The 20,999-nt window shown below is 58.7% G+C and overlaps 4 protein-coding genes across 6 annotated transcripts; 1 reads left to right on the forward strand and 3 right to left on the reverse strand.

Moving 5' to 3' along the window:
• Nucleotides 1-1,022: 1,022 nt before the first annotated feature.
• On the forward strand, nt 1,023-6,915 carry NAALADL1 (N-acetylated alpha-linked acidic dipeptidase like 1). The gene is made up of 18 exons (XM_001380087.4): nt 1,023-1,219; nt 1,323-1,495; nt 1,727-1,848; nt 2,149-2,271; nt 2,735-3,018; nt 3,262-3,366; nt 3,653-3,738; nt 3,876-3,995; nt 4,252-4,337; nt 4,413-4,476; nt 4,610-4,677; nt 4,781-4,872; nt 5,099-5,189; nt 5,413-5,494; nt 5,575-5,748; nt 5,835-5,919; nt 6,445-6,537; nt 6,634-6,915. Exons 1-18 carry the CDS (start codon nt 1,023-1,025, stop codon nt 6,818-6,820), a joined length of 2,232 nt encoding a protein of 743 aa, XP_001380124.2. The 3' UTR covers nt 6,821-6,915.
• SAC3D1 (SAC3 domain containing 1) lies at nt 6,916-8,782 on the reverse strand. Its single transcript, XM_001380093.4, has 2 exons — nt 7,882-8,782; nt 6,916-7,728 (listed from the first exon to the last, which is right to left on the reverse strand). Exons 1-2 carry the CDS (start codon nt 8,441-8,443, stop codon nt 7,151-7,153), a joined length of 1,140 nt encoding a protein of 379 aa, XP_001380130.1. The 5' UTR covers nt 8,444-8,782; the 3' UTR covers nt 6,916-7,150.
• Nucleotides 8,783-9,035: 253 nt separating this feature from the next.
• Nucleotides 9,036-15,721, reverse strand: SNX15 (sorting nexin 15). 3 transcript variants are annotated; one of them, XM_056801383.1, is made up of 9 exons: nt 15,588-15,721; nt 14,390-15,333; nt 13,247-13,282; nt 12,529-12,649; nt 12,075-12,190; nt 11,762-11,918; nt 10,806-10,949; nt 9,895-10,152; nt 9,036-9,544 (listed from the first exon to the last, which is right to left on the reverse strand). In XM_056801383.1, the coding sequence occupies exons 2-9, from the start codon at nt 14,486-14,488 to the stop codon at nt 9,447-9,449; spliced, it is 1,029 nt and encodes a 342-aa protein (XP_056657361.1). In that variant the 5' UTR covers nt 14,489-15,333; nt 15,588-15,721; the 3' UTR covers nt 9,036-9,446. The 3 variants fall into 3 exon arrangements, with proteins under 3 accessions (XP_056657361.1, XP_007502769.2, XP_016281054.2); XM_007502707.3 differs by having other exon boundaries at nt 9,895-10,149; nt 14,390-15,699; XM_016425568.2 differs by lacking the exons at nt 14,390-15,333; nt 15,588-15,721 and adding an exon at nt 13,994-14,011 and having other exon boundaries at nt 13,155-13,282.
• Nucleotides 15,722-15,959: 238 nt separating this feature from the next.
• ARL2 (ADP ribosylation factor like GTPase 2) lies at nt 15,960-19,136 on the reverse strand. The gene is made up of 5 exons (XM_001366130.4): nt 18,590-19,136; nt 17,683-17,793; nt 17,428-17,590; nt 16,535-16,615; nt 15,960-16,462 (listed from the first exon to the last, which is right to left on the reverse strand). Exons 1-5 carry the CDS (start codon nt 18,652-18,654, stop codon nt 16,328-16,330), a joined length of 555 nt encoding a protein of 184 aa, XP_001366167.1. The 5' UTR covers nt 18,655-19,136; the 3' UTR covers nt 15,960-16,327.
• Between the last annotated feature and the right edge of the window lie 1,863 nt (nt 19,137-20,999).

Consider the following 20,999-nt stretch of genomic DNA (forward strand, 5'->3'; position numbering starts at 1 on the left):
ACTCTAACAGAGTCCTCTTTGCTGCTCTTCTATCTTAGAATTGACATTGAGACAGAAGGTAAGGGGAAAGAGAGAGAGAAGAAGGAAGGAAGGAAGGAAGGAAGGAAGGAAGGAAGGAAGGAAGGAAGGAAGGAAGGAAGGAAGGAAGGAAGGAAGGAAGGAAGGAAGGAAGGAAGGAAGGAAGGAAGGGAGGAAGGGAGGAAGGGAGGGAGGGAGGGAGGGAGGGAGGGAAAAAGAGAGAGCACAAAGATCTCATGGAGAAGCTGGCCCTAAACTGGGCCTCAGCCACTTCCTAGCTGTGTGATTCTGAGCAAGTCATTTAACCCTGTTTACCTCAGTTTCCTCATTCATAAAATGAGCTGGAGAAGGAAACAGCCAACCATGCCATATCTGCACCCAGAAAACCCCAAATGGGGCCATGAGGATTAGGACAAGCCTGAAAGCACTGGATGGCAACAAAATGAAGACCGTAATAGCAGCTACCTTCTAGGGTTGTGGTGAGGATCGACTGCGATATGGACCGTCGTGTGCTTGGCACACAGTAGGCACTTGCTAAGTTCTTATTCCCTCCCTCCCTTCCCAGAAGTTTCTGGAGCTGGGCAGGGTCCCAACCAGGCCATCCTTGTACTGAGACAGTTTTGGCAGCTGTCCAGAGGATGACCTGCGGAGGAGGAGGAGGGGTGCACCTGGCAGGGCCCACAAGAGATGCTGAGTTCTGGTGGAGCTCGGAGAGCAGAGGAGGGAAGGGATCCTGGGGGAGCCATGGTGGACGTCGAATGGACCTGCCCTGGCCACGTAGGGGAAGGCGAGGCCGACTGAGGCGGCAGCACGCCTGGCTGCAGCCCCACTAAGGTCCACTCCATGGAGATGGCTAGTTCCTTGGAATCGTGGCAGCCCTACTCTCTCCCCCTCCAGGCAGGTGCAAAGGGCAGGCCCTCCGGGGTAATGGTTAACCAGAGGCATGGACGCCCCGTCTATAAGAAGTCTCCAGCCTGCCGCCGTGGTGGGGATTTCCTGGCATCATGCAGTGGTGGAAGGCGACCTTGGTGGTGCTGGGGGTCGCTGCCCTCTTTAGCCTGGGCATCATCCTGGGTCACTTCGACATTCCCAAGAAGGCCGAGTCAACCGGCCCCACCAGCCTCAGCCAAGATCTGGATCAGGAGCTTCTGGACAACGTCATGGCTCAACTGGACGCCAACAGGATCCGGGAGAACCTCAGGTGAGGAAGGAGACACTTGTGCCCGGCGTCTCCATCCACAGTGCCCCGGGGCGCCCCCTTCTGAGCCAGGCACTGAGCAGACCCCCTCCATCCCTCCCTGCAGGGAGCTGTCCTTGAAGCCCCATCTGGCCACCAGCTTGAGGGATGACTCTCTTGTAGAGCTCTTTATGGAGAAGTGGCAGAACCCCGAGTGGGGGCTGGATGCTGCCAGGAAGGGGGTCTATGAGGTGCTGCTGTCCTTCCCGAGCCAGAAGCAGCCCAACAGCGTTCGCGTGGGTAAGGCTGAGCTCTGCCCGATGGGAATTCACAAGCCAGGGAGCCCAAGCTGGAGTCAAGAGCAGGAGGGACGAGGTGGCCCAGCCAGCCTGGACTCCTGGGGGATGCGGGCTCAGAAGAGCAGAGTTCAAATTCTGCCACACCGTACATTAGCCTGTGCTAGGGGCTGCAGAAGGGCTTGGCTCCTTCCAGTTCGCCCATGCTGAGGCCTAACGTCCGGCTTCCCCACAGTGAGCCCTCAGGGACAGATTCTCTTCAATGCCCGGCAGAAGGAGGAGAACCTGACTGAGGAGCAGGGAGACCCGGAGGTGGTACCACCCTATGCTGCTTATGCCCCACCAGGGTCCCCTCAGGTACAGACCCTCCAGTTCTCCTTCCTGGGCTAACCCTCCGGCTTTCTCTCAGGGTCTGGAGTTGGAGACCCAGCAGAAATGACAAAACTTTTGGCCATGAGCCGGCAGGGTGTCCTTGGGCAAGTCCCTTCCCCGGGAGCCCCATCTCCCTTTTTTAGTGAAAGGTGGTCGGAGGGTTCTCGGGTCCTTCAGTCCTTTCTCTTACCTACGGCTCTTCCCACCCCACCGACCTCATCTCTTGGCTCCCCCAGCCCCTCCGGACCAGGCAGTGAGCCCTAATTTCTTGTTCCTTGGGCCCAGGGTCCTCTGGTCTACGCCAACAGAGGCTCCGAGGAAGATTACACCTACTTGAAGATTCAGGGCATTGATCTCAAAGGCACCATAGCCCTGACCCGCTATGGCGGGGTTGGCCGAGGGGCCAAGGTGAGCCTCCTGGGAGGGGCGCTGACAACGACAGGGACCAGAAAGAGAGCAGGGGCACGGCATGGCCCGGCTCGGCCCATTTGCCCACTCTGGAAGGGCCTTCCTTTTCCCTTTCCCCTCCAGCGGGCATCACCGCTCAGGCGAGGCTATGGGACGAGGAAGGCTTCCCTGCCCGTAATATGAGGGGCTTGATAGATTCTTGAAAGAGATTTGGGTGTTTGAATTCTAGGACCCTAACCTTTGCCTCCTTCCCAGGAGCCTCTCTGGGCCTGTAGCTCCCAGTTCCTGGAAGGGGCCCCCGGGATGTGAGGGCAGGCTGGGACCAGGCGTTCTGTAAAATGACAGGGTTCGACTAGGTGTTGAGGTTAGAACTGGGCCTCCGCTTCTGAGGTGGGAGCCTAGGGACTTCTCTGATAGGGCAGAGAGAGAGAGCAGCACCATCACTGGCCTCTGTCCCCTGCAGGCTATCAATGGAGCCAAGCATGAGGTGGCTGGACTTCTGGTCTACACGGACCCTGGGGACATCAATGACGGCCTGAGATTTCCTAATGAGACGTTTCCAAACTCCTGGGCACTGCCTCCTTCAGGGGTGGAGCGTGGTTCTTATTATGAGCATTTTGGGGACCCTCTAACCCCCTACTTTCCTGCTACCCCTTCTGCCTTCCGCATAGAGACAGCAGACATCCAGGGCTTCCCCCCAATCCCCGTCCAGCCAATAGGCTTTGAGGATGCCCAGACACTACTCTGGTGAGCTTCCCTTCTCATCTGCTTTTGGGGGGGCCTTCCCTGTGGGCTTCTGGGGCAGTACCTTGTTTTTCACCACCAGGGAGGTCAGCTCTAGACCCCTCGGCTAGACTGTGAGATGAGGCAAGCTTCTTGGATCAGCCCTTTCCCTCTCTGGGCCTCAGTTTTCCCACCTGTCATGAGGGGCTGATGGATGTTCTCTAAGGTTACTTCCACATTTGTCCTAACCCTTTGTCTCCTTCCCAGTAACCTCAATGGGTCTCTAGCTCCCAGTTCCTGGCAGGGGGCTCTGGGATGTGACTACAGGCTCGGACCAGGCTTCCTGGACGGTGGGAAGTTTCCCCAGGATAGGTGAGGAAGAGACCCCCTCCTTCTGGTGTCCTTGGCCCCTCTTCCCTCCTCTCTCCATCATGTAGGACTTCTTCCCTCCCTTCCTCAGAATTTCAGAGCTGGAAGAGAGGGACCCTTGGGCCTCCTCGTCAGTGCTGGCACAGCTTCTAGGAGGTGTCCTTGACCAGGACTTGTCCAGCCTCTGGTGGTCCTGCGCCTCTCTCTTCCCGCCCCTTGCCTTTGATTTTTCTCTTCTTTTTGGTTTATGGCCTCTTCGCCTTGCCTCATCCCTCTCTTTCCCCTAAAGTCAGGTGAATGTCACTGTTTACAACCGGCTCGAGCTCAAGAATTCCTCCAATGTCCTGGGCATCATCCACGGGGCCGTGGAGCCTGGTGAGGAAGCCCCTCTGTCAACTGGCCACCACACTCCCAGCTGCCTTTGGGACCCTCCCAGTGAGCCCTGGGACTGAAGCCCTGCTCCAGCCTCCTGCCCCTTCTCCCCACTCACCCTGTGGCCTCCTCTGTCCCAGACCGCTACGTTCTCTACGGCAACCACCGGGACAGCTGGGTACACGGGGCTGTGGACCCCAGCAGCGGCTCTGCCGTTCTCTTAGAGATTTCCAGAGTGCTGGGGACCCTGGTGAAGAAGGGTAAGGTGCAGCCCCGGCCCCCTTTCCTCACGTTTCCCTCCTCATCACCCTGGATTTGCTCCTAGTCCGCCAAGACCGGTTTCTGCCCCAGCAAAATGAGGGGGTTGGACCAGGGGGCCAGTACGTACGGGCTGATGGATTGGATCCTCCTGATGCCCCTTCCGGAGGGCACCCACCCCATGTCCCATCATTGCCTTGTTCCCACGCCAGGCTCCCAGGAGCCCCAGAGCCCAGCCTAGCTTTCTGTCTCCTCCAGGAGAGTGGCGGCCCCGCCGGACAATCGTGTTTGCAAGTTGGGGAGCTGAAGAGTTTGGCCTCATCGGCTCCACGGAGTTCACAGAAGTGAGTGACCCACGGGCTGGGCAGGAGGGAGGCTGGCGGGAGCTGACCTGCTGAGCTGTGCTCTCGGATCCCCAGGAGTTCTTCACCAAGCTGCAGGAGCGTGCGGTGGCATACATCAACGTGGACATCGCTGTGTTTGGTAGGGTGAAGAAGGCCCAGGCCCGCGAACTCAGGGGGCTGTGAGCCAGGTTTGGGGGCGAGATCAGTGGGCGGTACCCCAGGCCTCTGCCAAGCGGAGGGGCACTCACTTCTGGTCATCTCTCCTTCCTCAGCCAACGCTACGCTGAGGGCACAGGGGACCCCCCCTGTCCAGAGTGTTATCTTCTCTGCAGCCAAACAGGTGCTGGGAGAGGGGAAGGGGCAAGGCCAAGGGGGAGAGTCTGGGTGAGACGTCTGGCCATCTGGGAGGGGCTCCCTTGCCTATGCCATCCCTACCTGCCCAGGTCAGAGCACCAGGGACCAGCAACCTGACCGTTTATGACAACTGGCTCCAACACAGCAACCGGAGCAGCCCTGTTCACGGCCTCATACCCAGGTGAGGAGGAGCCTGCAGTCGGAGGGGACCCAGGGGCCAAATAATCCACGAATCAGCAAGCATTTATTAGGTATCTACATACTCCAGGAACTGGGCTAGACGCTGGGGCGGCTAATGCAGATGAATGGCAGCCCCAAACCTCCAGGGTTTCCTTCTGGGGAGAAACAAGTCCACATGTAACGGGGTGTGAACATAGGACTGACCCCTTCCTGTCCCCCTCCTGCAGCCTGGGCTCCCTGGGCTCCGGGAGCGACTACGCAGCCTTTGTCCACTTCCTGGGAATCTCCTCCATGGACATCGCCTACACCTATGACCGGGTGAGTGAGGTCCCCGGAGCCAGACGCCACCTTCCCCCGGCCTTCTCGCCGAGGTCCCTCCCCCCGCCCGGCTGCTCCAGTGCCCCCAACTGGCCACCCCCCCCCCCCCCCGTCTGCTCCGGCTTGGCCTGTGGCCACTGGGTGTCTGTCACAAACTCCTCGTCCCACCCTGGGCCCTCACCTGGGCTGGACTGAGCCTTCTCCCCTTCCCTGGCTCCCCCAGAGCAAGACTTCGGCCCGGATCTACCCCACCTACCACACGGCCTTCGACACCTTCCAGTACGTGGAGACTTTTCTTGACCCCGGTGAGTGGGAGGCCGAGGGGAGCGGGGTGGGCAGCCTGGGGAGTGGGGCTGACCCCGCCTCCGTGCCTCTCTGTGGACAGGCTTCACCAGCCACCAGGCCGTAGCCCGGACAGCTGCCAACGTCCTGCTGCGTCTCAGCGACAGCCTCCTGTTGCCCTTCCGAGTCAGCGACTATAACGAGACGCTCTGGAGCTTCGTGCAGGCGGCCCAGGAGGGCCTGGAGCCCGCTCTGACCCAGAACAACATCAGCCTGGGTACTGGATGGCTCCTTCCCCCCAGACCAGCGCCACCCGTCCCCGGGCCCCCGTGGCTGAGCCGGGTGCCCTCTCCTCCCCTGCAGGGCCCCTGGTGACTGCGGTTAGAAGGTTTGAAAGGGCAGTGGTTGCCCTGGAGCAGCTCATTGAAACCCTCAAGAACCCGGCTGAGTGAGTCCCTGGTCCAAGAGGGGGAGAGGGCCGGAGGATGCAGAGAGCCCCATCCCCAGCCTGGGCCGGACCAGCCAAAGGCCCCCTTAGCTTACTTGGTCTTCCCCCAACGTGGCACCCACCGTGAGGGTCTGTCCTGGGCTGGGGCGGACCCAGAGGCCAAGGGGGCGTGGGAGGTGCTGCAGAGGTGAACGTGACCGGCCCTGGCACCCTGGCAGTGCGGGGAGGGGGGGATGGTGCCCCTGCTGGGAAAGGGAAGGTCGGGGTTCCGTTTCTGGACAGCAGCCAGTCTGGGAGGTCCAGGAGGCAGCAGGAGGCCAGGAGAGCCGGCGGGCGGTTCCCAGCCTCCTCACCTGTGGCTCTGGAGACCCCGGATTTCTTCAGAGCTCAGCCTGGGTGCCGTCACCCCCAGGGGAACGTAACTGCCTCATGCTTGTGTTCCTGGGGCTCAGCCCAGGGCCTGGCACATGGGGGGGATAACTGCTGCCCTCTGCAAGGCCCCTTTGACCCCCCACCTCCTCCCAGCCCTCTGAAGGTCCGGATGGTGAACGACCAGCTCATGCTCTTGGAACGAGCCTTCCTGAACTCCCGGGCCTTCCCCAAAGAATACTACTACAGGTGAGGGCACCCTGGCACACCCCCTCCTGCTAGGAACCTCAGGGACGCTGGCAGCCGGACCCCCCCACTCCCTGGCCCTCTCCTCTCTCCCTACAGTCACGTGCTTTGGGGCCCCCGAACGTCCACCGTGTCCACATTCCCTGGCTTGGCCGATGCCTGCCTCGAGGCCGTGAAGACCCCGAGTGACCCAGCCACTTGGGCCACTGTGAGGAAGCAGCTCAGCATCGCAGTGATGGCTGTGGAGGGAGCCGCCGCCGCCCTGGAGGCCGTGGACTCCTTCTGAGCCTGCGAGGCGCCTGACCCAGTCCGGGCTGTCCCCTTTCCCCAAGATCTGTCCCCTGTCAATGCTGCCTGTGCAAGAGAGCTTGGAAACCTGAAGCCTGTAAGAAGGTCCTTTATTGTTAGCCTCAGCCTCCCCGAGGCACCCTTCCTCTGCGGAGAGGAGACCCTGAGCTCTGGGTTCCAATCCCTGCACGTCCCAAGGTCCTGTGACGAAGGGTGCTCTGATCCAGTCTCCGTCACCTCCAGGGAGTCCACTTCCCCTCCAGCCTGACCCAGCCTCTCACCTACTGAGCCGGGAGGGGGCCTGGGCTGGGGGGGGGCCCTCTCCCCTTCACCTGGGAGTCCTGAGCTGAGCTTCCTCCGCCTCCTGCTCAGGCTGGGGAAGGTCCGCTGTGACCTCCACCCCGTCCCCCGCCCCGGCTGCCAAGTCTCCCGCTGCCTCCCCCATGACCACCTGCTCCAGAGTCTGCCCCCTTAACTTGCTGTTCACCAGCAGGCTGCAGGATAGGGCCGGAATGGGCGCGTTCTCGGAGAAGTGGCCCCGCACGAACAGGGCCCGCTCCTCCCCGGCTTCCCCCTCCACGTCCAGCCCGTGGGCCTGGCACAGCGCTCGGGTCTCCGCTAAGCTGTCCATAGCGAGGAGGCGGGCCAGGTGGGCCAGTGGGTAAGACTGGCCAGTGGGCACGCCCAGGGCCCGAGCCAGAGCGGCCAAGGCTCTGCTGCGGGCCGGCCCTACGTGGCGCTGGACGGCAAGGCTGGGCAAGTAAGGCAGGGCCCGGAGCAGGCGGAAGAGACGCGCGGCATTGCCCTCTCGGAAGGCGGCATCCACAGCCAGGGCTTGGCACAGGGCAGGGCAGGAGCGCAGGCCTCGGGGCAGCAGCAGAATCTGGTGCAGGGCCTCCACGGAGCCTGCAGGGAAGGAGGGAGGACCATGGACAGCGCCGTGGCTGGAGCCTGCAGGGATGGCAGCCTGAGCCTCCCCCCCTGCCTCCCCGCCTCCTCGCCTCCTCCCGGTGGGTCTCAGTGGCCCCGTCTGCACCGGGAGCCGGCCCCATCACTCACCGAGGTTATACAGCAGGAAGAGGCCCTGGAAAAAGCCCTGGCGCGGATGGGCCTCGGGGCCGGGGGTGTCGGCATAGCAGCGGCGCAAGGAGCCAAAGGCCTCCTGCATCTGCGCGTGCAGCAGTTGCGGGTCCAGCCCCGTGTCCGGGTACCGGGCGGGACCGCCACCAGACGGGCCAGCTACGCACAGCTGACAGGCCAGAGCGGCCTCGAGCACAGCGACAGCATCTGGCGGGGGCGCGGCGGGCTGCAGGAGCAGGTCCAGGCGCACGGCGCGCAGCCGGTCCCACACGAAAGCGGTCACGTCGGCCGCGGGCACGTCGACCCGACCAGCTACCTCAGCCGCCAGGTAGCGCACAGTGGCGAGCAGCACGCGCGGCGGCCGCAGCTGGCTCGGGGGAGGCCGCGCCTTGCCAGCCGCCGGCCGCGCGTACTCCTTGACAGCGCGCGCCGGGGCTGCTTCCAGGCGGTGCAGGCGCCGCTGCTGCTCTCGCTCCGCGCGCTCAGTCGCAGGGCACAGGTCCGGGCACGTGCCCAGAGGGAGCGCGCCGCCGCGCGGCATGCCAGGCTAGGGTGCGCGAGAGCGCGCGCCGCGGCCCCGCCCCCAACACCGCCTCCGCCTCGCCTGCCCCGGCCGCGCCTTTCCCCAGCCCGGCTTTGGGCGTTCCCACGTGACGTTGATCCAGTCCCGCCCCCGTCTCCTCCCGGCTTCAGCCCTTCCCACCGTTGGGGCCCGGCGCCATCTCCAGTACTCCAACGCCTGACCCCGGCTTCTTTAGCTCCTGCCAGGCCGACCCCCTCACGTCCTATCCGCTTTATCGGCTCCGCCCCTACCTCTCGCCCCAGCCCCGCCCCCAAGACTGAAGAGACCGCCTCCATGCCCCACCCAATCACGGTCCCCCAACCTCACCTCCCCGCCAATCACAACCATCACTCCTTCCTGGCCCCACCCCCATACACGTCCGGCTTCCGCCTCCCAGGACGCACCGGGGCAGTAAACGAAGCTCCGCGGTGGCGCTCGCCGATGACGCACTAAATGGTAATTGTCCAGGCCCCTTCCCGACCTCCTCCACCCGATGGCCTGGTTCTGACTTTCCCAGAATCCCCCACGTTGCAGCTCAAGACTGCCAGGAGAGGGCGCCCACTCATTCTAATGCATTCAGCAAATGTTTATTAAGGGCCTGTGAATGGGCTGGGCGCCGCGGCCCTTCAGGGGCTTACACTTTCCTAGGGAACCCAGTATGCACAGAAAAGCATTCATTCACTCACTTCCAGGGAGACAGTGAGGAGGGAAGGCATTCCTGGCATGGGGTGCAGCCCGGGCAAAGGTGGGAGATGAAGGAAGGTATTGCACAAGAAAGGGCAGGTGGGCCATTGTGGCGGGCCTCAGGGCCGGGCGGGGCAGTGCAGTGGTCCAAGGACACTTGGGGAACATCAAATTGGCAGTTGTGTGGGTGTGGGGGGCTGGTCAACAACCCCGCCACTGTCACCTCGGCTACACCCTGGCCATGTCCACGCCCCACCCACCGGCCTGTCCCTCAGGACACCCCGGGGAGGCAGGCTGGTCACGGCTGGAGGTGGAGACGCAGGATCTCCTCAGCCCGCCGCAGGTACTCCGCCACCTTCCTCTTCACCCCTTCTTGGCGAGCACTGTTGGGGTCACCTGTGGAGAAGAGTCTGCCCTCAGCCCCTGCCCGGGGCTCCTCAGAGCTCCCCAGTGCCCCGAGAGGCAGAAGGGTCCTCCTACCCCCAAGAGTAGAGGCAGGCCTCCCTCTGAAACAGGGGAGCCCGGGCAGCCACTTCCCCTCTGCCTCAGCTTCCTCCTCTGTAAAAAGGGAATGTCATCCCCACCCTCCCCCGCCTTGCATGGCGAGTCTACAGATGATTCCTGGGGCCCCGCCTGTGGTGGGCACCCAGAACGTGTGTCCCAGCTATTGGGGGTCATCCCTGCCTCCGCCAGGGCACCCTGGGGTAGCCATCCACTCCCGCCCCTCCCAGGGAGCCCAGGCTCACCCGGCACCCCCTGGAGGAGGACATCCACTCCGTCCCGGTATCCCTGCAGGGCTGAGGCATAGGCGCCCGCTTGCTCGTCCTTCAGGGCTTGGGTGATGAGTTCTGTAGCTCGATCCAGGTAGGCTGGGCGGGGGCCCTCTTCCTCCTCCTCCTCCTCTTCACCCCCCCCTGGCTCCCAGGACGTCTGCCCCCTGGTCTGGGGCTCTGCCCCCAGGGCTGCCAGGTCAGCTATGTGGGTGGGGCTGGGTCCCGCCCCTTCTGCGGCCCAGACAGAGGCTCAGGGCCAGTGGCACCCCCCACCCCATCGCCCTCCTGAGCCTCCCAGGTTTGGGGCCACCAGAGCCTAGCTAAGCCCCACAGACTGATCACCCCCAAACTGAAGGGTAGATGATCACAGCTCCAGGGACCATCAGGAAGCCCCGAGTTTGAATCCTGTGTCCAGCCCCCCCAATGGAAATCCTGCCCCCCTTTCTAGGAGACTCAGGCAGGTTATCCACCAGCTCCAGGGCAGAAGCAGGCCCCAAACCCAGCTCCCAAGCCCAGCTCTTGAGCCCAGAGCCAGGGCTTTGTCTCTTGGGCCTCCGAGGCTCCCTGCTAGGTAGAGGGCACACGGCTCCCACATACTCCTGGAAAGCCTCAGGCACTCAGCCACTGGACACTCCATGGACTTCCCCAGGAAGCCCTGACACCTACACTGGCCAGTGGAGACCGCTGACCATTCTCTGCATTGGAAGGACCCTCCTGGCCTCTGTGATCCAACCAGGGTGTGAAGGAGAAACCTCCATTTCCACAAGCTCCCCGAAGGATCACCCAGCTTTCCCTGGAATACTCTTGGCAACAGGGAAATCACTACCCCTCAAGGGCTCCTCTCAGTCCCTGGTCCCCCCCTCCCCCCCGCCCCATCCTGCTACCTTCTTTGGAGAATGGGTCGAAGAGGGCCAGCTCCGCCTCAGTGAGTGGTCCTTGGGCCTGGGGGGCCGTGTCCTCCTCGGGAGCCCCACAGTCAAACAGTAGGTCGAGGGCCTCTTGGGCAGGGCTGGAGGGAGGCTGGTCCCCTGCAAAGGAAAACATAGGGCTCTGCACTTTTAGGGGAGGGGCTCCCCAGGGCAGCATTTACTAGATGCCTGCTGCATACAGAAGCTGGTTCAGGCCTCAGGGAACAAAGGACCTCAGAGACCAGCTTGTCCAGCCCATCATTCCAGGCTCGGGGCCACCCTCTGGGCACCACACAGCCAAGAGGTAATGAGGTAAAGGCAGAAGTAACCTGGGAAAGGAGCTAACACCCGGGCTTGGGCAGGGGCTGGTGGGGAACCCAAATCTGAATGTTGCTACAGACCCCAGGAGCCAGAGGGGCAAAGATTTGGAGGTGGGAGTTGAAAGGCTGGACTACCAAGTGCATGAGAGCAGTGGAGAAATACAGGCACAGCCGGTTGGTGCTCAGCAGTGTCTAGGGCCCAGCACATGGTGGGCCCTTAATGAATGCCCACTGATAATTGATCATCTTGTCCTTCGGCCAGAGGGAGCTCTCAGAGCTAGAAGTTCAGGCAGGAGGTGATGAGGACCTGAACTAGAGGGAAGGAATGGATGGGTTCTTGGCAAGGACTGACCACAGGTCTGACCCCAGCCTTTGAGGCCCTCAGTCCAGTCCAACCTCCCATTTTACAGATGTGGAAACTGAGGCCTACATCAGCAAGAGGAAGGCATCTGACTCTACTACTCGTGCTGTCTTTTATGGGGCGCACTTGTCAGGAAAAGGCTTGAACGTGGAATGTTGACATCCAGGGCTCTTGGGAGAGTTTGTTGATTGAGGGACCATGGACTAGCCTGTGGGCCCAGGGCTGAGCTCGGGTCCTCTTTGCCCCAATACCTGGCTTCTCATTTTCATCCTCAGTCTCTTCCAGGCCCAGGCGCTCTGCCGGGAGAGGCTGGGGGAGTCGGGGTTCTTCTGGGGGTGGTGTGGGGACCAGGGGAGGCGGCAGGACATGCAGGTCACTGGGCTCTAAGGGTCGGGTCACGTCCCCACCCTACAGGAGGAGAAAGTTTGGGGAGTTATCAGGCCTGAGGAGCTAGAGCTGAGAGATCCCTCAATCCAACCCGAGGGGAAGCTGAGGCAGAAGTGACCATCACAGGGTGGCCCCACATGCTTCCTGCCCTGGGGCCCGTGAAGAGAAGCCACATACTCGGAAGAATTCCTTGAGCTGAGGGCTGTTGTTCAGGGCAGGAATGTTGACAGTGAAGCGAAGCATGTCCTCCGCTGCCTTCCGCCGCTCCTCGATCACCGAGGCCTCGAAGCGGCCTGTGGCCAAGGACCCAAAGAGCCTTGAGACTCCCCCTCCCCTCTGGAGCCAGTCCCAAGGCAGGGCCCTCCCACACCACTTCAGGGCCAGGGATGAGGGGTCCACCAGAGGCCCTCAAAGGTGCCATGTGAAAGGGGCCAACTTCACTGAGGGGAGAAGCAGAGATGGGGCAGCTGCAGATTTCATTTCTGGGCCAGAAGGAAGGGGGCCAGGGTAGCCCAGGAGGGGAGTCTTGGGTGAGGAAATTTCCACAGCCCCTCTGTGGGAAAAACCAAAAGCCAGACATCTCTGGGCTTGGCTGTCCATCACCAGGCTGTCTATCCCCCAGGACACCCACCAAAGACCTGGGCCCTGGGAAAGGCTGGAAATTCCTCCAGGCGACGGAACAGATTGCGGTGGGTATAGGCCAGATCCCCATGTAGGCGGCGGAAGTCACTGTAACGTTTCCAGATGACCACCTGGGCCAGAGACAGAGCCGAGAGTCATGGCCAGGCGCCAAGAGCTGCTGGGGGCTTCAGACCTTGTTGTTTCACTGCCCCAAAGAGGGGAAGGGACTGAAGGCTCAAGATCCCACAGGCAGGAAAAGGGCAGGGTCCAGGCATCCCCCTCCCATCTTGGAGGAAGCTGCCCTAGTCCTTCCATCCTTCCATCCACTTTTCCATCCATCCTTCTGTCCACTTTTCCTTCCATCCATCCATCTACCTTTCTATCCTTTCATCCATCTACCTTTCCATCCAACCTTCTGTCCATTTGTCCATCCATCCATCCTTCTGTGCTTCCATCCATCCTTCTGTACTTCTATCCATTCATCCACTTTTCCATCCATCTATCCACCTTTCCATCCATCCATCCATCCATCCATCCATCCATCCATCCATCCTTCCTTCTGCCCTTCTGTCCATTTGTCCATCTATCCATCCACCTTTCCATCATCTTCATCCATCTACCCATTCTTCTATCTACCTTTCCATCCTTCTGTCCTTCCGCCCATCCAGTTGGGAGAATGCTCCTCCCACCCATCTCAGAGGGACAGGAGTCCCTTTCTCAATGCTCACCTCCTGGACATCTTCTTGGTTTGTCTTTGAGATGAACTGAGAGAGGAAGAAGGGAAGGCAGGTGAGGGTGTGTCACTACCCCCCTCCCTCAGCGCAGAAACCTCAGGGGTCTCCCAGAACCCTCCAAAGTCTCCCTCCTCTCCAATAACTGGGGAGAACCCTATGGGCAGACTTGGGGGGGGGTTACACCTAGGTTTGGGTATGAGTTCACAGACTAGCCAGGTGACCTTGTGCAAGTCATCTAACTTCTATTAGACTCAGTTTCCTCCACAGTAAAAGTAATAGTACCCCTCCCCTTGGAGGTGTCAAGATCAAATGTGAAAACTAAGTAAATCACCTTGTGAATCTTACGGCACTAAAGAAATGCTATTCTGGGAGCCTCAGTTTATTCATCTGTAAACTCATCACCGTGACCCATTCCCTCCCAGGATGGAGGGAAAGATGAAAAAAAGGGGGGGAGGGGATAGGGTCCCTCCTAAGGCTGCGGAAGGGCGAGGGGTCATCGGAGCCAGTTCTGAACTCTGTGACTTCGAGTCAAGTCATCTTAGTTCTCTGGGCCTCAGTTTTCTCCTCTGTAAAAAGGCTCAATCAACCCTTCCACCCTTGAGAGTCAGAATTGAGAAGGAAAAAGAACAACGGCCCGAGGTGGTGAAGTGGAGGAGGAGGACCCAGCCCTAGAGCTGCCCTAATACGTGTCGGGAGCGTTAACCAGGGCTTGTACAGCTGGGAAACTTTTCGGTCTTCTACCTCCGCTGGTTTAACCACCCCGGGAGGGAGGCGCCCACTTCATTAAGGAGGAAACAGGCCTTCCCCACCCCATCTCCAGTCGTCCGTGCCGTACCCTGTGGGGAGTGGGGGGAGAGTACCTAAGGGGTCGTTTCGCAAACGGAGGTTTTTTTGGTAAATGGGTTTACGTAAAGTAGGAACAACACCCGGACAGGACTCCGCCCACCCTGGCTCCGCCCTCTTGCGTCGCGTCACCTTTAAAGGAACCCAGACTAGGAGCTCCATCCTCAGTAAGTTAGTACAGTCCTGCGTCACGAAGGGAGTCACCCCCACCTGATTCTGGAGAATGGGATCGTCCGGCCCCGCCCACCTTAAAGGTTCCAACCCCACCCTTAAAGGTGCCTCATGTCCACTCACCTGCGCGGTGACTTTGTACTCCGTGTATCCTTTAGGGTGGATCCGCGTGTCCGACACAGTGTACAGCCGCCGGAAGTCATCCTTAGCCTTGCGGGACATCCCCGAGGGAGCCGGAGCCCAACGGACCCCGGCGCCTCGGCCCGGCCACAGGCCTCCCCCTCCACGCTGTCCCCTCCCCTCCGGTCCAGACTCCGACGGGTGGTGCCTTTTGTGCGCATGCGCATGGACGTGTGCGAGGTTCTCCGACTCTTCCTCCCAACTGGAGATAGTGCGGGGACCGTCCTAAAACTCCTTGTTCTTCGGGAAAGCGCAGAATGAGCTACTCCACAGATGGAAAAGGATGGCCCCTGAAGCCAGTGGAAGACCTCGGGAAGGGGGAGGATTGGACCTGAATTCTAGGCAACAGGCACTTATTAAGCGCCTACTGCATGCCAGGCCCCAAGCCAAGTAACTGACAAGACTCAGAGCTGAAATGGACCCCTCTGGGGTCGAGCAGGTCCCTGGGCGGGGTGGGCAACAGCCTCCTCGAAATGTCTCCTGTCTGCATCTCTTCGTGGCCCAGCGCTCCCTGCCTCAGTTTCCTCATCTGTAAATCGGGGTCCTTCGTGAGGACAAAATGACATCTTGTAGAGTTTTGTAGTTCATCAGATACTCTTTGACTAATGCAGAGGAGACTGACCTGAGGGACCTTACCTTGGGTTCCCCCACCCCCACACCAGACTGGGGACTTTTTGTTCTTTTCAGGAGGCTGGAGCTGTGCCCCTTCCTGGCACTGGCTGAGCTGGGCGTCACCACCTTTTTAATCAAGGTGCCCGCCTCTGGGGCACTGCCCATACTGTTGCAGGGATCGTGCTTGGGTGTCACTGACCCAGCCAGTTATTCAGAGTTCCTCCATGCAGCTTCATCTCCAAAGCTTTCTTCAGTTCCAATTTCCTTCTGAGTTCCTGGGGTGGGGAGAGATGGTGCCCAGCTGCTCCAAGTTCTCTCCCACCTCCAGTATCTCCCCAGCCTCCTCTGGTTTGATGTGGGCTGAGCCTGGGAAAAGGCACAGGGGCAGCCAGGGGAGAGTGAGCTCCTTAGTGCCAGGGACCCAGAGGGCAGACTCCCAGGAGCTCCTCAGCCACCCTCCCTGGCTAGTGCTCGCAGGCTGGGGCAGCCCCACCCAGCCAGCTGACCCCTCTCCCTGTTCCTCACTCACATCCCTCCATCTTCCACTTCCAGGCTTTCTCATTGGTCTTCCCCATGACTGAATAGCTCTTCCTCTGTGAGGGCCTAGCACCCTTCCAACTGGGCTCCAGAGCCACTTTCAGAAAGAGGCCTTTTTGGGTCTCTGCCAGCTGTTGGCAAGGAGTGATTGGTTACTCCCTCCCTCCCTCCCTCCCTCCCAGCAAAGGGTTCTTCCTGGTCAGTGAGAATCTACTCCTCAGTTCCTTCAGCCTTTTTGGGTGGCCCCACGAGAGGGTGTGGGTGTCTGGAAGCCTCTTCCCTTGGCAGCAGAGGTGCCCAGGAGGAAGGAGGCTACGTGCCACCTCTTAACCCAGACCAGTACTCACCCCAACACAGCCAGGACTCAGGGGCAGAGGGCTTTTATTGTGACAGTTGAATAGAGGAAAAGACTCCAGACTCAGTGCCAGCAGGGGCCATTCCTACTCCTCCAAGAGTCCACAACCCTCTCCCCCTCTTCCTTCCCAGATAAAGTGCCAAAGGAGGGCCAAGGTTAGGGAATGAGGACTCCCTCCTCCCCAGGAAGGAAGGCATCTCCACAGAGCAGCATCTGGTCATGATGTGGGGAAGGAGGGGTTAGCTGGGGTCCCCTCCATTCATGGCTCCCTGTGGGCAGTGGGGAAGGGGAGACCTAGACCAGGGAGGATCCGGACCTTTGGGATGTGCTGAGGGGTCAAGGGGTCAGTCCAGGAGTGGGCAGGGGGGGGAGAGGGATCATTCTGAAGTGAAGATGCGACTGGAGATGTCGTCCAGCAGCCAGTCAACCCCCAGAAGCAGGTTTTCTCCTGTCACAGCACTGCAGCCCTGAATGCACCAGTGGTGACTTCGGATGGCATCTAACTCCAGGATCTGGGGGATGGACAGTGACCTTCAGAGACCAGCCCCACAAACTCTGGCTCCCCCCTCAAGGCCCCAGCTCACCTCTCGAATGGCATTTGAGGACAGAGCCCCGGGGAGGTCCTGCTTGTTGGCAAAGATCAGCAGAGTGGCTCCTGCTAGGCGCTGAGAGAAAAAGAAAGATGATGATAGGGGGAAAAGGAACCCAGCCAGCACACTCCCAGCCCCTTGGGGCTATAATCTAAGGGCAGCATGGGGGGCATGTATCAGGGGGTGCATCAGCCTCTCTGCCAGGGCTGGCCAGCTTTTCATGGCTGCCCAGTGTGCCAGGTTCGCCCTACTTCTCCAGCCTTCTACCATGACACTCCCATCCTGCACTCTTCCAGAAGCCTTCCCTTCTGGCCATCTGGCCTCTTCATTCAATGACCTTGTGTTAGACCCTTTGTCTTCTGTCCTGCTCCGGTACTTGTCCTTTCCCCCAGTAGACCAAAAGCGATGAGGACTTTTTTCTACCTTTTTTTAATCCTCAGTGCCTGGTACACAGCAGGAAGTAAATGGTGATTTGAATTAACATGACCTATGATCTTTTTTTCACTCCAGCAGGCATTTATTAAGCAGGTACTATGGAGCTGCTAAATGGCTTAGTGGACAAGGTACCAGGCCTGGAGTCAGGCAGACCGAGTTCAAATCTGGTCTCACTAGTTAGCTGTGTGACCTAGATAAGTCACTCAATACTGCTTGCCTCAGTTTCTTCATCTGTGAAATGAGCTGAATGGCAAACCACTCCAGTATCTTTGTCAAGAAAACCCCAAATGAGGTCAGAAAGAATCAGACATGACTGAACACCAACACTACATGCCAAAGACTAGAGTCCCTACTCTCAAGGAGCTTAGTTTTCTCTGGGCCTCAGTGTTGCTTTCTTGCAAAGTGAGGAGACAGGACCCCCTCTTCCACTCTTCCCCCCAGGTCCTGCCCACCTCCTCCACAAGGAGGCTCTCCAGCTCCCGACGGCAGTCCTGCATGCGCTGTTGGTCAGCACTGTCCACCACCCAGATGAGGCCGTCTGTGCTCTCAAAGTAGTTCCGCCAGTAAGAGCGCAGGGACTTCTGGCCACCCACATCCCAGATATTCAGCTTGAACCTAAGGAGGAAGGGGGAAGAGGAGGGATGCTGGGGTCAGGCTGAGCCCCTGGACTGGCTGGCTGTGGGGAGGGGCTTGGGGGCCTCCCTCACCCTCGGTGCTCCAAGGTCTTGATGTTGAAGCCCAGGGTGGGCGAGATGGTGTCGATGTCCTCCCCATTGAACTTCTTCAGGATGGTGGTCTTGCCTGCATTGTCCAGTCCGCTGGGGTGGAGGGTTAAGGAGACAAGTGATCCTTCCAGAGGGATGCCTTAGTCAACCCTCCCAAAGAGAGGAAATGACTAAACCAAGAGCACTTGGTAAGCCCATGGAGAAACAGGCCTGAAGCATCCCCTCCCATGAAAGGGCTCCATCAATTCCACAAACATATGCTGAACATCTACTGAGTGCCTGGCCCTGGGGGGCTTCCATTACAGGGCAGGATTCTGGGAGGGAAGGCAACAAGCACCTGTGAGGTGCCTACTGAGACACAATGAGAGGCACTAGCTGGCCCTGGCCCCCGCAGGGGCTCCCATTCTAACAGAGGAGGGCCACAGGCAGACGCCTGGGGACAAACCCTCAATCTAGCACATCCTGGCACCCCCCACCGTGCCTGACTTAGGTCACATCACCCACACTACGATTCAGCCAAACTGTTCCACTTCCTCTTCCCAAAACTCGACCTTCCATCTCCAGCCAAAGTACAGGGACTCCCTCCCACGCACACTGGATAGTTGGTCCGTTCCGTCTTTCTTCTCCTCTGCTTGGGCACATTTGGTTTAAGCCTCTACAACCCGCACTCCCCCGTTTTGGTCCTAGATGGTATGGACTAAGCCCTAGTTTCCCCCCCCCCCCGGGGCTATTGGCCAGTTCCGGCCACGTGATGGGCAGTTGGTACGGCCCAGTCCGGCCCAGAGCGGCGCGTCCTCCCTTCCCCCCCCGCGAAGAGAGCATGGTAGCGTCTGTCCGCGCCGTTCCCGAGCCCCCGAGCCCCACTAGGGTTTCGTGAGCTGGAGGATACAGCATGAGGAGCCGCAGCTCCCGCTCCTTCTGCTTCATCTTCTTCAGGATGGTCAGGAGCCCCATGGTCTCTGGCTCCCCTCCCCGTCGCTGTGCCTACCTGGTCCGGGACCCCGCTCCCCTCTCTCATTGGCTAGCGCGCCCCCCAGCCGTGACCCGATTGGCCTGGCTCTCGCTTGGGCCCGCCCCTTCTCGTTGAGCCGGCGGCCTGGGGAGGTACCGCCCTGCAGGAGCCAGGCGGGGGCAGGGCGACGGCGGGTGACTAGGGCCAAAACAGCCCGCCCCCAGCGCTTAACCCCTCGCGTCCCGGCCCGCGCAGAGCCCGAGCCTCGGCCCCGTAGGGCACCCCAACATGGTCCAACCCCTTCAGTTCACATTCCATTCATTAACCTCGTGCCAAGGTAATGGAAAGGTGCTGAACAGGTCACAGGGAGGCTTCCTTCCTTCCTTCCTCAAATAGTTTGGGTGCAGGAGACGTACAATGACTTCATTTCCCATGAAGCTCAAGGATAGTTCTTGAACTACATTTCCCAGAAGGCCGAGTGCCGGGCCACTGTGTGGTGGCCGTCAGGCATGTCAACAAACACCTCTAACCGCTTTCTGTGTCCTAAGGGCTGGGGATAGGAAAAGGCAAAGGCAGCCCCAGCCCTAATGGCCTAATGGGAGAGACAACAGGAAAACAAATTTGTAGGAAGCAAGTTACAAGCCAAATAGAAAGTCATTAACCTAGGGAAGGCCTAGAACTAAGGGGGCTTGGGGAATCATCAATCCAATATTTATTAAGTGCCTATTGTGCGCCGGATACTGAGCTAAGGGAGGTGGGGTACAAAAAAGGGTTTAGAACCATAAAGATTGAGCAGGTTTTCACCAGATGAACTAGTTATTGGAGAAGCAAAGTAAGAAGCAAAGCTGTATGGAATTGCGTTGATTCTGGCAGATTTTAGCAGAATTGACCAAGAACCTCTGCAGGTAACTGGAACCAGAGGAGATCTGGGAGAAGCCCCTCCTGGTCAGAGCAGCTCTGAGAAAAGGACCGTTTCAGAAAGGCCACAAGGAGATGTTTTCAGGAGTCAGAGGCCTGCATGAGACATCCCAGCCTAAAATAGGATGTGCTGATAAAATAGAGGTTGGGAAGGGATTACAAAAAAGGAGACCTAATATTCACCCTCCCCTTTCCTTTTCCTCGGGTCTTCCGGTCTCTGGAAGGCCTCCTTACTGAAGGGAATTGCCCTTGACGGGCTGTCTCAAAAACCAGGGAGTGAACAGATTAAAGCTGAAGGTTTGGGAATAATCCCCTTTCAAGGTAGTCCTGAATGGGATAAAATCTGTCTTTCTCCTATGAAGTGCTAAGAATCTAGGCAGCAGTTAGTACTTTCCCTTTCTTTGAGAACACACCTCCCTCCTCTCAAAACAAAACCCTTGGCCTTTCTCATTGCAAAGGCCTTGGGGGGTAGAGGGGCTCACCAGCTATCCAAATCTTGTCATCTACAACCCAGTAATTCACTTATCTTTTAAAGATGTCAATGATGAGGACCTCTGACCAACAAAAGGTGTGTGTGTGTGGGGGGGGGGGGGATCTTCGACATTCCTTAGTCTCTCAAAGCTAGGGAATGTCCTTTTTGTGAAAGAATAAACTACATAGACTTCTGTTTGTGAACTTCTTTCAGTGGTGGGGTCTACTGGCCTAGATCCCATCCCACACAATCCTATTAGTTAGGATCTTAGTAATAATAATTAGATAAACATTTGGGATAAAATTTCTTTAATCTCTATTCCCACATATTAGGGTTACAGCATTAGAATAGCCCTCTTTTCATAGCATTCTTCCTTCTGTAATCATCACTTCAGCTTTACTACGTGATTTTTTTACTCTATCTCGATTAATAACTTTCATCAGACTAAGTAGTTCATGGGAGATGTAGCTTCTCAAGAGTCAAAGAGAATAATTGTAAAATTGAAAATCGATTCTATTTTGCTAAGACAAACGGGCTGGATTTATTATTCCCTTTCCTGATTCCTTGCTATTGAAGACCTATTGAGCAAGAAGAACAAAGCCTTTATGGAGTGGCAAAATAACCCAAACTCTGCTCCTAAAAAGGATAGATTCAAGTCTCTCCAAGCCATGGTGCAGTGTGAGATCAGGAAGATGCAAGACCGATGGTGGGAAATAAAGGCAGAAGAAATCCAGCGTTTTGCTGATATGAAAAACTAGAAACCATTTTTCAGTGCCCTCAAGACTGTCTATGGGCCATTAAAATCCGCCACCACTCCCTTGCTATCCTATGACGGTGACACTCTCATAAAAGATAAAAAAGGCATCAGCAACAGGTGGAAAGAGCACTTCAGTCAGCTTCTCAACCGACCCTCTTCAGTTGACCAAAGCGCCCTTGACCAGATCCCCCAAAACCGCA

Source organism: Monodelphis domestica, chromosome 6 (assembly GCF_027887165.1).
Source record: "Monodelphis domestica isolate mMonDom1 chromosome 6, mMonDom1.pri, whole genome shotgun sequence".
NCBI lineage: Eukaryota > Metazoa > Chordata > Mammalia > Didelphimorphia > Didelphidae > Monodelphis > Monodelphis domestica.